Source organism: Varroa destructor, unplaced genomic scaffold, assembly GCF_002443255.2.
Source record: "Varroa destructor unplaced genomic scaffold, Vdes_3.0 BEIS01000006.1, whole genome shotgun sequence".
Lineage (NCBI taxonomy): Eukaryota > Metazoa > Arthropoda > Arachnida > Mesostigmata > Varroidae > Varroa > Varroa destructor.
Genome location: NW_019211459.1, coordinates 2,478,654 through 2,493,250, shown reverse-complemented (window position 1 = coordinate 2,493,250; position 14,597 = coordinate 2,478,654). Strand labels below are relative to the sequence as shown.

The 14,597-nt window shown below is 47.1% G+C and overlaps 1 protein-coding gene across 2 annotated transcripts in view; it reads right to left on the bottom strand.

Moving 5' to 3' along the window:
• skd (mediator complex subunit skuld) overlaps positions 1 to 11,307 on the bottom strand; it is a 35,499-nt gene extending 24,192 nt beyond the window's left edge. The window contains exons 1-2 of one of the 2 annotated variants that reach the window (XM_086992128.1): positions 11,110 to 11,307; positions 2,347 to 9,861 (exon numbers count right to left, since the gene is read on the bottom strand). In XM_086992128.1, the coding sequence (XP_086848254.1) occupies positions 2,347 to 2,427 (81 nt within the window). In that variant the 5' untranslated portion in view covers positions 2,428 to 9,861; positions 11,110 to 11,307. Of the gene's footprint in view, positions 1 to 2,346; positions 9,862 to 11,109 lie in introns of those variants that run through there. The other variant, XM_086992129.1, reaches the window with a different exon arrangement.
• Between the last annotated feature and the right edge of the window lie 3,290 nt (positions 11,308 to 14,597).

Sequence of the window (14,597 nt, the reverse complement as noted above, 5' to 3'; positions counted from 1 at the left end):
AATCAATTTGCAGTGGCTGCTCAAGGGCACCCACCACCACCTGTCTGTAGCTGTTGCTGACTCCAAGATGAAACACGGTATGGGCTATGAGAAGCAGAGGTAGGAGTCGGGCTGCCGCCATTGAGGAAAAACGGCTTTGGTAAATAGTGAAAGGTTCCCGGTAAATGCTTAATATCAGTGAAAAGGAGGAGAACACCCTGATGAGGTAACGTATTTCTTAGTGGTCACTGTCAATGAAATATTAAAGCGTATACAACGGTGCAGTCGGTTGCCAATTTAACAAACATTTACATTGTCGAGTTGCTAAGATATGTCTACGTATTTAGAATTCAGTTATTCAGAAGGAGATCGTTACTTCATTAGTTACTACCACCACCACGTAGACTCAACAAGGATGGACAATACCTGCCTTACCGCCCGCCCGCTCCTTCTCCTTCCAGCTTACGTCGTGTCCTTTGTCGGAAAGTAGAGGGTAGGAACGTTATAAAATCGATAAAAGGCGAAAAAGAAGGGTCGACAAGCCGGCTGAATGAACGCTAGGGTGAAGGAGATTGCTCGATCTAACGATCGCCATTGGGGGGTTAGCCCTACTCCTGATACCGCTATCGGTTGTTGAGCCTTTGAACCAGTGTTTAGAAACGCTCAGTTTGAATTCAGAACTTCATACATCTCAGATTTTGCATTGTTAAGTTGCGACGCTTTTTCTATTGAAAGTGTATAAGATAAGTCAGGAGGTGTTCTTCTACTAATAATAAAGCCAATGAGTACTCGCCCTATAGCGCTCCTTAAAATAGGAAGACTACACGGTCCTACGCAGTGACCATTTTGATGCAAGGACATATTTTTATGAAGATAGGTTTCTGAACACAATCACCTTTTACGTGCACAACAGATTGTTACTGTGAGCGACTTTCAAATGGATAAAATCGATTCATATCGAGAAACGCCAAATCGACGCACTGCGCTCCGGGAACTTTAAACAGCCCATTCGTGAATTATGCCTGGCAATCCATATCCTCTCATCCTCATATCCTCTGTGCGAAAGAAGAACACTAGCAGCCTAAGACTCTGAGGTCCGTATTGAAACTTCTAGTTTCAGTATACTCACGATTCACGGGCAACACGGGTCTTTCTCTCAAAAAATCACTGCACGCATTAGGGCTTGCAAATCAAGGAATTAACTAGTTTAAATTGTATAATTATGCTATTCAAGTGCATCACGAGTAATAAATCGGTCACTAAATATAAAAACAGCATTTGAATTATGTACAGATTTCTGCAGCAGCAGCGGTAATATCGTTACTATGATCCTTGTCGTCTAATAATAATAATAATAATATTAAATAGGTGAAAGGACGAGGACACAATCTGCAAAGGAGGCTTGCACCAACAGTGGCGTTCATTTGTCTATCTATTTGTATTGTAATAACTCCGCCCTCAAAAGTTGGTACCACATAGATACGTTAGCATACATACGTACATGCATACATAATAGTACATTTGTGTACACCGTTGTCCATATTAGGGATCATGCTCGTCCCCAAGATTTATGCGGCAACAACCTGGTACTAATAGTCACGTAAATGAAAAATTTTTACAGAAGAAACGAACTCTAGTTGTCAGAAGGTTTGACGATAAAAGCCAACCTAAGAGAGCAGATGTTTGTGTGATTCAGCAAATTAATTCAGATGTGATTGTGTATGCATGAGCCAGGAGCATCTTAACAGGTGACAGACACGACCTCCCACATGATCGCCCCATGGAAAGTAATATTAAATTTGCATATCCTATAGTATGGTAACAAAGTAATATACTAAATCTTTAAGATTATCAAATGTCTACTCATATACCATTAATACAGTAAAAACGCCTCATTTGTAGATCATAAAGATATCATCGAATCTCGGTGTTCCTAAACTGCACATTATGTTCAATGTCAACATTGTGGAATGGTGCGATGACAATACACCCGAGTCCCCCCCCCCCCCGCTGAGATTCTGTAATACGGAGGTGAGATACTGTCGTAGGCTGCTGGGCCGTTTGCGCCACCAACGGCAGATAAAGCGGAGAAAAGTAAGGGGTCGTTTAGTTCGCTACTTTTAGTTAAGGGGTGATTGGCCAGTCGGAGGATCCACCGCTTACTGTTCTACGATACAAATTCCCTACGGCACAGACGCACCCCAAGAGTAAAGCATATCATAGATTATTGGTTGTCTACATACATATATATATATACACGCCTAAGAATAAAGTCATAAATGGGGTTTTGCTTTTGTTACCCATTAGGTTTTATCTATAGAGTGTAATGAAATATTAAGGCAGCATGGTAGGAATGCTTTCTCGTACCAAGGCGAAGAAGTTCGTGTGACAGTCCTCAAGGCTGGCTCCATTGGAGGCACCAGTTGGTCCTCCCTGATAGTGGGCCATGGTTCGATGCCGATGCAGGTGGTGGATATTGATGGCCGCCGGTTGGACGGTAAGAGTCCGTCCACCGTTAGTCTCTTTTCAGCCTGGTCCCCCCCGCATCGCAACAAGACCGCACCAGCAGTCGTAGCGGTAGTAGCACATTGACGATGAAGATGACACCAAAAACAAGCAATAGTGATATAGTTGTCGTAGTCGTAGTAGAAGCACAATAAACTAACGCACAACAGCACAACTCCTGGCACACGTCCTTCTTGATCGATGTAGGTATAAGGACACTGGCCCTTAAACGGTGGTAGTACAATACACTACACCTACACTCACTATTGCGATGAATATCCAACAGCAATACACAATAGCAATAATCATATTAATAACAGACTTCGTGCTGCTATCATGCAGTAGGTCAACACATCCACAACGCAGCAACACAGAATCATTCGCTTCGCTGCTGTTGCAGGTGCCCTGCCTTCCTGATCTTTCTTTTTGCTGCTTCTTTTTGTTGATCGTAGTATTGCGACAACAATGACGACAACAAGCACAAATTTTTTCCTTCGAATCGTCCTCGTACTTTCGTGGCGCTTTCGCTCCGACAACAAGTATCACCTCTCGGACAAGTAGTAGTACCGCTAGTAGTTACTATTGTGGTTGTGGTTGTTGCTGTTGTTGTTGTTGTTGTCGTTATAGAAATGGAGTATCAAAGCCAATGGCGATTTAGGAATTAAGGCTGTAGCTGACTCAGTGGCTGGCTATCTGGCTAATGTGTTTCGGTCGGTCGGTCGGTCTGTCTGTCTGTCTGTCTGTTCTATTTACGAACGGACGTAGTCGTTGTCGTCAGCGGCGGCGTGAGAGTCGGTCGGTCGGTCGGTCACTGTTGGTGATGGATATCACGGCCGCGTCACAGATACTACTACTGCTGCTGTTGCTATTGCAGCGAACAGGCATCGGAGGTTTTGTGTCGGTCCAAAGGACGTGGGTTCCAGTCACCAGCACTCCCACAGATCGTTGGTGGTATGTCGATATGGGGTGTTTGACACTCAGCCTATTTCCTGCAGTAGCGAAGGAATACTAACTCTAGCTGCCTAGCTACTGAAGGCGTGTTTGCTGCTGTTGTTGTTGTTACCGTTTGAACAATTGTAGAAGTTGCCGCCAAAAGCCACCCAAAGTTCGAACATAGGCAGGAGAGCGCTTACAGCTCTAATTTGGTTAATCTTTTTGTTCGTTGAACAGCGAATTGAAGGTCGGGAACGACGATGTTCCGGCAGTTACCGCCAATATTGCAGGACAAAACGGCCACACGGGCTGTTCATGATCTTAGGCACTATTACACTAAAATTGAATTTGTTATTGCGGTAATAGCGGTAGTTGGCACGGCGTGAAAACAACCACAACAACAACACCACCTTTCTCACAGCCACGACCGCAACAGAAAACGATTTCGTTCTCTTCGTCCCCCTCCCTTTCTCACTTCATTCGCTGTTCATTTTGATTTCTGTTGTTGACGAGTCGGTTGCTGCTGCTGCTGTGAGGAGCTGTCACTATAATGCATACGACAAACAATTCCATTAACGATACGATTCTATCAGCATCGCCGACATACGCATGCCACTGCACGTTCAAATGCACGATCAAAAAAGCAACTCCAAAGCCAAGTATTTCAGCCCGCAGCACGCTTGCCTCACCAGTCCGCTTCGTCCGAACTGCTACCGAGCGTCAATAAACACCACACAACCGCTTTTGCCGCTGATTGAAGCCGCTGCAGAGGAAAGACCACTGACGACTGGATGAGCGAACAACGGGGGTACAGACAGCTCTTCCAGCGTCATTCGCTCACTCACCACTCGCAAACCCAAACATACTCACCACATGAGCAGAACACAACGACGACGTCGTCGTTCTAAAATTTGTGACGGGAATAATCGTTGTTGTTCTTACTGCTGCTGCGATAACAATGAATACAGTTACCCTAAAAAGGCAAGAGTTTTCCCAAACTGCTTTTACACTTCGACACAGACACACGCATAACGCTGGACACACATAGAACCCCACTACGTTGTTGAGGTTACTGGCACAAGGCGAGTTGGTGCAGCTTGTTACGTTTTTACTTCGGCCTTTGTATCTATACACTTCTCTCTCCCTCCGCGTGTGTATATCTGCCTGCCGTCGGCGGCGGCGCTGCTAACAAATTAAAACAATGCTCTAGTTTTTTGACCGTGTGCCAACCATGCGGATTTAATACTTGCGAATAACAGTTGCCAAATCGCGGCTGATCGATCTACTGAGCGGTCGGACGCAGAAAATCTGCATGTAAAAAGGTTCGGATGGGCGGTTAGAGGAGTGGTAGGACACAGGCCGATTCTATCTGTGGATTGCTTCGGTGCTGCTGCAGCTTCCGCCGCCGGCGCCGCCGCCGCTCCCGCTGCCTGCTTCTGTTTGCGTTTTTGTTTTCGTTCTCTGCCGGTGTCCGTTCGTGAGCCTTAGGAGAAAAGCCGTGGCGTAATGCCGTCGCCCCCGCCGGCACCTTCCATGCGTTGATTCAACCTTCGTCTTTCGCTACTCTGTGTTGGTGATCCCCTGCGATTCCGTGTGTTGTTCGATCTCGAACAGCGGCACCAACAACCTCGAGCGATGGCCTTCGATTATACTTGAATGCTTACGTGGACAGAGAGTGGCACTGAGCCATTGAGGCTTACGGAGAGTACGTGTGCTTTCTGCCTGTGATTCCTAATCAGTGGCTTTCAGTTAACTAATTACTCCAGAGTTAGGAATGATAAACTTTGTTCTTTCAGCCTACGTCTGTGCTGCTTCTGACGTTACCGTGCTGCCGTTGTTGCCGAATTTGCTTGGATAGAACATTTTCTGTTGCCTTCGGTTGCAGATTGTTTTAGTTGTTTTCAGTTTTGTCGTTCGCTACCGCCCCGTGTATAACGTTGCCGGACGCGAGCACGTTGTACAACGCCTAATAACAATATTGTCACCATCACAATTGTCATAGACAGGCAGGCACGCATACACCCGCCCGCGCTGTATCTATATATGTTTATCTACATGCCTAGACGCGGGTCGACTACAATGGCACTAGTAATCGGCGGGAAGAGAACGTTTTCGTTGTAGTCAGCTTCGCCTCGTGCTTCTTGTTCTTTTCGACGTCGTTGCCGTCGGCTCTGTTCCTCCCGGTTTTCTTAATAATAACCGACAAGTAAAGCTAGAAGTAGAAGCTCTGTAATAACGACAGGTAGCAGTAGCTAGCCTGCTAGGTGAGCGCGAGGGTTTTGTGATTGATTGATAGATAGATAGGTAGCCAAGACGGAAGGGATGTTACTGAACGCGGCCGCGGATAGGGGCAACAGCGGTGACGACCGGCGACCCCATACGAGTATTGTTGTTGTTGTTGTTGTTGTTGTTGCTGCTGCTGCTGCCGTTGGTTTCGTTGACGTTTGGTCAGTTACGTTACGCGAACAGAGGTGTATCTGCCTCCGTCTTCGTCGTTGCTGTGGGAGCAGAAAAAGGAAAAGCAGTAATAGTTGTAGCAGTTGTTGTAGTAGTAACAGCGACGATTCGGTAGCGCCGTTCTTGTTGCCGCTGCTGGCCGTAATGTTGAAAGTATCAATGCCAGCTGCTGTCCGTCCTTCGTTTGTGTTACGATTGGCCCCGATGCCGCGGCGGCCGGCAATTTCGCTCAACTCACGTTAGTACAATCCTTACTACCACTATTACCTGCCAGCGCTATGACTGAAACTACGGTAACGATGATAATAACAACAACAACAACAACAACGGCGACAACGACGACAACAACAACGAGGGCAACAACAACAACAACAACGAGACCAAGACCAGGATCGGTTGGAGCAGTGCGGGATCGGGGGTTGTCCTGGCGGAGCACACAATCGTTCCAGGGCAGAACACAATTAGCTACTACGTTTCAATGTCACACTCTGCACTGACGGCGAACACTATTAGCGAATAAACAGGCTATTTGCTGGTTTTGACAAGCGATTCAGTCGAAACACTGCTCTTGTTGTTGTTGTTTACCACAGATCTTCACAAGAAACAAAGACTCAATGCACCGTAGAAACTCGAATAACGGAACGGTGTCGTAACCCACTAAGGCACACTTCTGCGCTCCCTTGGACGTTCAGCGATTTGGAGAGCCTTCGTAGCTTGATGACTACTTGTTTCGTTGGTTCTTTCATGCTTCAACCATCGAGGAATAGTGGATGCCTAGACGGCCTACCGCTGCGTTTCTTAAGTCACTCGCCGTCTCAGGCAGTCCAGGCACATGCTTCTTTCTCAGCTGCTGCTGTTGTTGTTGTTTGCTGGACAGACTGCGGGCGGTGATGAGCGAACGGCGGTGACGATGGTAACCGTCGTTCATTAGTTGACGTCGTCTTCTTGCGCTTTTGTCGTTGCCACTGTTGTCGTCGCGTTGCAATTGTCGGCACTGAGCGACGGGCAGACAGACAGACAGACAGACAGACACGGCCTCGGTTTGCAGCCGTTCCTGCCGGCGGCCGCGGTGGCTACTGCTTTTGCTGCCGGTGGCCGCGGAGGTAGCAGACCCCAGCCCAACGCCAGCAAGTGCTGCTGCTATCACTATCACAACCAGGCACTGATTCGCGGGGTGTTCGCTTGATTGGCTGTCTGGCGGTCTTCGTTCTGATGCCGAGCACTTTTTGCCTCTGCTACGGGGCTCCCTGTGTTCCGCTGCCGCTGTTGTCGCAGCCCTCGATGGCGGCACCAGCACAACTCACAGACAAACCCGATTGCCGGCACGGACTTGTTCTCGTAATAGCAGTACGAGTAGCGAAACGAGATAATAGCATTCGTAAATGTAGTCGTAGTTGTAGCAGTAGAAATGGTACTCGTATGAAACTGCCGCAGCTGCCGTCCGCTTTGTATAGCGGTGACTGGTCACATACACAGATATACTCTCGTCGTAGAAGGCAACATCGTGGGGGATAGATTGGCCGCGTATTTTGTTTTTCGTTCGATTGACTATTGTTATTGAGTAGTGTTACTCGTGCTAACTCGACCCACACTCACGGCCTGCTACTGTACAGCGCTCTCCACGGATGATACAACTCTAACGTAGGCCGATTTTTAGAACGCACCACGAGAACCGTCAAGTGTTACTGTTACTAGTATTCGTTGCCGTCGCGGCTCCGATGATGTTGATCTGTCGCCGTGCTGCAGTCACTAACAGCAGCACCGCTGTTTTGTATCGCCGTCAATGCTGGACCGCCAGCAAACCAACATGCTGCTGCTGCTGCTGCTGCTGCTGCTACTACTGCTGCTGCTGCTGCTGCTGCTGCTGTTGTTGTTGTTGTTGTTGTTGTTGTTGTTGCTGCTGCTGCTGGTTTATATCATCATGATCATCACCGCACTGGTAGTGCTTGTTGTAGCAATTCTAGCAGAACTCTCGTATTTTTGGTTGACGGACGTCATCATCATCATCGTCATCATCATCGTTGTTGTCGTCGTCGTCGTCGTCGTCATCATCGTCGTCGTTGTCGTTGTTGTTGTCGTCGTCGTTGCACTAATACCACGGCTGATAGTAGTGTTCGCTGAAGTAGCAGTTCTACGGGAGATGCTTATTGCTGTTACAACGAGTAGCGGCATAGACCACAAGGATTGACGATGATTGTGATGATGATGTTGATTATGGCCGTGGTGCTGCTGGTGATGGTGGTCGCCGCTCGCTCGTCCATCCGACGCTCCACCATTCACTCACTATAGGTAAGCACCACCATTGCTACTGCTGCTGCTGCTGCTGCTGCTACTACTGCAGTTACCACACCAACAACAACAGCACCACCACCACCACCACCACCAACAACAACAACAACAGCGAAAAGAACTGTTTCTTCGCGTTGTTTTTTTCCCGGCAGCGGTGACTGCTACAGCGGAGGGTTGCTGGCGACGGTAACGGTAGCCCAAGAACGGCTAAGCTAGGTAGACAAGCAGACAGGCAGATAGTTGAACAGCACTGGAAATCAACATTTACTGTTGTTCACTGCACATCACCTCTCCACAGCCTACTGACTCCGTTGCTGCTGCTGCTGATGCCAATGTATGTTGCTGTGGCTGTCGTTGTCTCGCCTATTACACCAGCACTGTTGTATTAGTATTATTGCTGTGTATGCCAGTGGCACTGCGGCGGCAGCCGCTGCTGCTGCTGCCTACTCGGCGGCTTGATGGCGGCTGCTCGCGGCACTCAGCTCCTCGCAGCAGCAGCAGCAGCAGCAGCAGCAGCAGTAGTAGAACACAGACGGCCAAAGCAAGCACAGTCAACGGCTCCTGTACGTTTGTCCGCTTGCTCACCAGCACTCCTCGTCGTTGTCGACGTCGTCGTCGTCGCCGCCGTCGTCGTCGTCTTGTTTTAGCAACGACGCGACTTTTTCTGCTGCTGCTAGTTTGCACGTCGCTTGCCCGCTTAGCGGCTCACTAACCCGCCTGCCTCCTTTCTAGTTAGCTGGATGGCTGGCTGCTTAGCTGCCGTGACGACGATGCTGCTGCTGCTGCTGTCAGCTCTATTCAACCCACTCACCCACTCGCCTCGCCACCGTCTGCTGCCACTATCACTCGATGCCGCTCGGGCTGATGGTGGCCGAGGCTGCTGTGGCGCTTAGAACGCAGCATCTACGTGCGTACGAATGCCTATAGCAGCCAGCCGTGGGAGCAATGGTGGTCCTGCCGCTACGAGCAGAGAGATGGAAGAAGGATGGTGGGGCGAACGACGACGACAAAGAAGAAGCGATCCTCTAAAATGATGAAGACGACGACGACGACGACAATGAAAGAGCGTACACAGCACTACCCCTACTGCTCTGTAGTAGCTGCCGGTAGCGGGGATAGCAATGCGCTATGATGGGCTGCCGCCAACTCACAATACTGTCGAGAGCCGCCTTCCTGGTTTCTTTCCCCCTGCCTGTCTTCGATTGCTCCAGCAGCAGAACACAACAGAACAGAGAGAGCTCCGCAGCACGGCTCACTGCCGCTTCCCACTTCATCGCCACAACTCCATCCCGCTACAGGCCGCCTCACATACTGCACACAGAAACAGCGCCCGCTCGAAAAGCTCTCGGCGGCTGCTGCTGCTGCTGCTTAGCGGCGCGGTCTGTCGGGTTGTTGCGGGCGCTGGCGCCGACCGCCTGCTAGCTGTGGCTACGGGCGTTGTTGTTGTCGCCGTCGCGGCTGCTTCAGCACGAACAAGCTGCTACGGAGGCAGACAGATGAAAAAAAACAGCGAAGAAACAGGGGGGAGGGACTGAAAACATTTCGTCGTAGTCGCAGAGTCTGTTGGTGTCGTCGGAGGCAATGGCTGTGAGCGAACGTTCATTCGTGTTATGGCCGCTGTTGAGCTGTGGCATGGTCGCGCGGTCGCCGACTCCCATTGGTCGACACGTGGTCACGTGGCTTGGCCGGGTCAGCACACTTCGATGATTGCGGGGAGAGTGGCACGGCCAAAATCGAACGGGAGAAACCCCACAGGAGTGACGATAAAGAAGTGTTAGAACAGTGACGAGGAGCCAGAGACGACAAGATGGAGGGAGGGATAGAGAGCGAGAGAGGGAAGAGAGAGAGGAGAAGGGAGTACTTTTGTCGGCCGTCTCACCGCCGAAACATTAAATCACCAGGCACATGCAAACAAATTCTCACACACACATAGGCGAATCAGACAGACCGACGGACAGATAGATAGGGAGGGACACATGCGCCAATAAGCAGGGGTGGCAGCCCCACGCGACTGATTCTGTGCTGCCGCTGTACACATAACGCTTGTTATGCTAGCCTGCTGACGACACAGCAACGGCGGCCGGCTAGACAACAACAACGACAACAGCAGCAGCAGCAGCAAAAACAACAGAGGGCGGCGACCGACAGTGGCGCGGCATTTACTTATCGACGCACTAGTAGCAGAAGGGCAAGCCAATTGGCCCGCTCAATTCATACTACCACTATTGCTATAATAGACGGATAGATTAGTTTGATAGCTTCCGTAATAGTGTCCGCTAGGAGACAAATTGTGCGGAGCTCTAGACAAGACTACATATTCGTATATCAAATAACTGTACGAAGATTGACCGAGCTTAGCAAAAACGAACGTAATCATCGTCATCAACACCTGTCTACCAGGTGTACCAACGAGTGACGAAGAAAAAAATTAGCACGATCCTAGCAATATTGTTGTTTATCAAGCTGCGGACAGTGTTTTTGTTAGCTGATTAAAAAATCTTTCATTTAATTAATGGCAACTCAATTTTACCAAAAACAACATATTTAGGTGGAGTAAAGGCTCATTTCTCTCTCATATTTCGGTTTTAGGAAGTGCATAAATTTAGAAAATTAGGATTATTTCCCGTAGCTAATTAGGGATTGCTGTAAGAAATACTGCTAACCCCATAAATAAGTCAAACGATCATTGAAATCGTGCAAATCATTTTAATTCGAATGAGCGCGATTGAAGTTTTTGTCGTACCTAAGCATACACACGTCTTTGTCAGACATGCGGATTTCGTAATGGTGTTATTTGATAAGTCCACCGTAAATGATAAGAATTATGGAAGATGATACGCTACGCTTCTTTCAATGTTCAGTTCCTAAAATACATTGTACATACTGCTTGGATAACGGCTAAATGGCCGTCATCCTAAGAAGCGTTTGCTTTCTTTTTTAACTCACTGTATTGCACCAGACTAGTTTTCAGAACAGGTTCACGCGCCTATCCCGCCCCATCTAGGTAGCGTGGAAACACCTTTGCGTTCTACCAGCACTTGCCGCCTCATTGAAGTCGACCCGGTACGTCTAGCTAATTGCTGCACAGCCTTCAAGTCATCGACCGATCAGGCGCATCTGAATTAAATCATCACCGCAACACATAAAGAGCGAACCAAGAAAGCGGGTGAGTGGGTTAGCAGAACGAACGATACACAAAGCGAATCGGCTGTCGTCACCGACAGCGCACCACGCCGTTGAGTTGCGTTTGTCATGGGAGTTATTCGGTCAGCAGCTTCTCATTGTCCCGTGAAGAGAGCGCACGCAGCGGCCGAGCAGCAGCCGTGGGCTGTCAGCAACACGCAATGCGAGTGGCAGGAACGAACGAGAAAAGTGAGGCAGCAAAAGCGGACCGCGTAAGCAGTGTCAACACGGCTCTCGCGGAAACATGGCGATAGAGACGTTCGCCGGTGTCTCTCTGACCCCGCTATTAGGTCGCTACCTATTAAGACAACAGTGCGGTGCATTCATCGATATTCCCGCACTGTCTGATCTAGTTCAGATTAGCAGCGGACCTTGCTGATTTGCATAAATAGAATTTTATTACAAACGATTAACTGAGTCCGAAGATGGTGTTGAGCGCAGCAAATGGTAGGAAAGGACAGGGACGGCGTGTTAATTTGCAACAAATGATATTGAATAATTCGTTGATACGTAAGTCTGGTTCAAACGTACAATCCGCGTAAGCCACCGTTGCTGCCTTAAGTATTTGAATTTTCGAAAAAGCACCGTTACAAACGGGTAGTTCAATGAAGATCCAGCGATACAGAATCGGACATTCTTAGAAAATAGAATTTGGAAAACGAATGCCAACTGGAATTTTGTCAAGAATATAAACAAAATCACTGAACACCAACTGAACAATAGGCAAACATAGCTAGCTCGGACAATTCATTGGGGAAATTATTTCTTGTATCTTCTAGTAGTTTATCCCGCTCAAAAATGCTAGAGCATGTACGACGAGTCCAGGCGTTCGATGGCGTCTGGCGCTTGAAATGGCGCCGAAAGCATATTACGCTTTGTAGTCTATTACGGGTGATAGTAATACGTTTTAATAATGCTGCCATATCTGTGTGATAGGGCCAAATAATCCCGCATTTTGCTAACACCATGCTTCGCAGCAAATATTGCTATGATATTTTGATTCTGTTTTTCTTTTTTTTTATTGAATATGATTCCCTATTAAATAAATTGCTATCTTACCCTTTTTCGGAGTTGAATTAATATCAGTACGTGGAGAGCGGATGGGAGATACGACAAGGCCTTTCTAATTTTGTTTTACATTTACGAGTCCGATGTATGGTGCCGTGCGGCGCCTCTCTATTCTTCATCACTAAGGTACTGTGTAATATATAGAGACGAAGTGACTGCGAGTAGCAATGTGTCTCGACAATGGTCTTCAAGTAATAATCATAACCATCAAATGTTTTTACTTAAAATTTTACTGTATAATGCAGAGGATGTGGTATCCAGGTAACAATCATTTGCTCTAATTTTAACTATCGAAGAAACTCACTGTAGCTGGTATTTTTTGTCTAGTCTGTCTTCTATCTCAGTCTACCGAGTATCCGACCTTTGTCATTGGAGATATTAATGCCAACTTATTGGCTTCTGGTAATGACGTCCTAGCGCTAAAGGGTAATTTCATAAGCTGAGGTTTCTAGGCTTAAGCAACAGACACATTCGCCAGATTTCACTCTGGCATTTGTCCTAACTGTGGTTGGGCTGCCTGTTCACAATGCTGAAACGTCGAATTCTTAACACCTACCTTCCTTTTGGCTTGTCGAACCACTACTCAGTTTTTTTTAGGCTTAGACTACGACACCCACGCAACCAGTCACATGTACAGAGCTTTCTCGGACTGCTCTGCCCTTTAATCACTCGGATGTTCCTTCGCTCTGTAGCGTCGCTAATTACAATTGCAAGAAAAACAATCCTCAATAACTCTCGAGTCCTGCGAACCATTATTCCTGGCCGCGGACTTCAACGAAGATGTCTTCTAATCTACGTTAGCTGGACACTGCAGAAGAGCCTTCTCTTTTTCCTTGAAGTCTGCTGAAAAGCATGGAAAAATCCGAAGATTTGTGTCTAAAAGAACATTTCATTTTAAAAGTTTCTTCCCAAAAAGCTGTTCACTATAATTTAGTAAAAATTATGTAGCTGTTAAAAAAAGATGGAACTATTTATCTTCACGCCAAGCTTGAGGCGGTTTGGAGTTCATCAGCCCGCATTTGCTGATCTCTGTTTAGTATTTGATAGCTCCATAAGGCCTGCGTCTGTCTTTTAGCGGACCTTTCCAAGCTCCGGAACACCGATTTGGCTCGACCCTCGCTGCTACGCGTTCCTTCAGCCCACTGTTTCCTCTGTAACGTAGGCCGCAATTCCCTTATAGTTTAAGATTGTCTTTATCCTCAAACATTGCGCTCATCCTTGGCCCTCTTTACTGGTTGCTGCGATAAAGCCATTTATGTGCCATAATCTAAAACTCTCAGTTGCTTTAAAATCTTCGTTTCAGATATTCAAGAATATAGTTATCACATAATTTTTAGCTATAGCTTACGATAGTTGTCCCGCAACAACACCTGATCCTTTTTGAAATAAAAGCAATTCTTTAAGTTGAACAAAACTAACGGATATTCAATATTTCTCTTATTAAGCCCCCGCATCAAAACTGATCACTGCAAACTTAGACTAGTTGGTACTTAGAGTACGAATGTAGTTAACTACATACTCGGTGTACCAAAATCTGCTAAGAAAATATGTTTTGAAACAAACTACATAAGAGTTGCTCTGACAAGTAAATGCTATTTCTGTGAGAACCTACGATTCGTTTATGAAAGAATTTGTAGATTAGGGCGATAGCCTACTGATCAGGTAGAGATCTGAAAACGGGACGGAAAGATGAAACCCCAAGAAAGACACATCATTTTGATGAGCGATTAGCAAGTCAGCGCGCCTTTACATGCGTTGCCTTAAACGACCCCGAAATTTTGGAATCCATCCTCTGTAAGTCGACAACTTTTGTACAGGTTTATTAAAAGTATTCAAGCTTTCTGTAGAGTATGGTTGAGCTATTTGATGTTTTCGAAGAGCTGTCAGGAAATTGTCTCGTTGCAAAGATCTTGCCTGTACTCTTGGAATTCTCTCCGGCAGTCACTTTCGCCTTACGGATGTAGTTGTATTTTTCTAGACAAACTTTTCGTTCATATAATTTTCCATGCACTTTTTGTACTACTAACTTGACCTCCGAACGAATTGGTTTACTAACGTTCAACTGTAGTTTTATTTTCAAGATTCGTAAGTAGAATTCAATGTCCTAACTCTAACATTATCCGTGGCAGTTGTCTTCTGTCGCTGCAACTACTAAAGCTAAAGCTGGATTTCTGCTTTTTTAT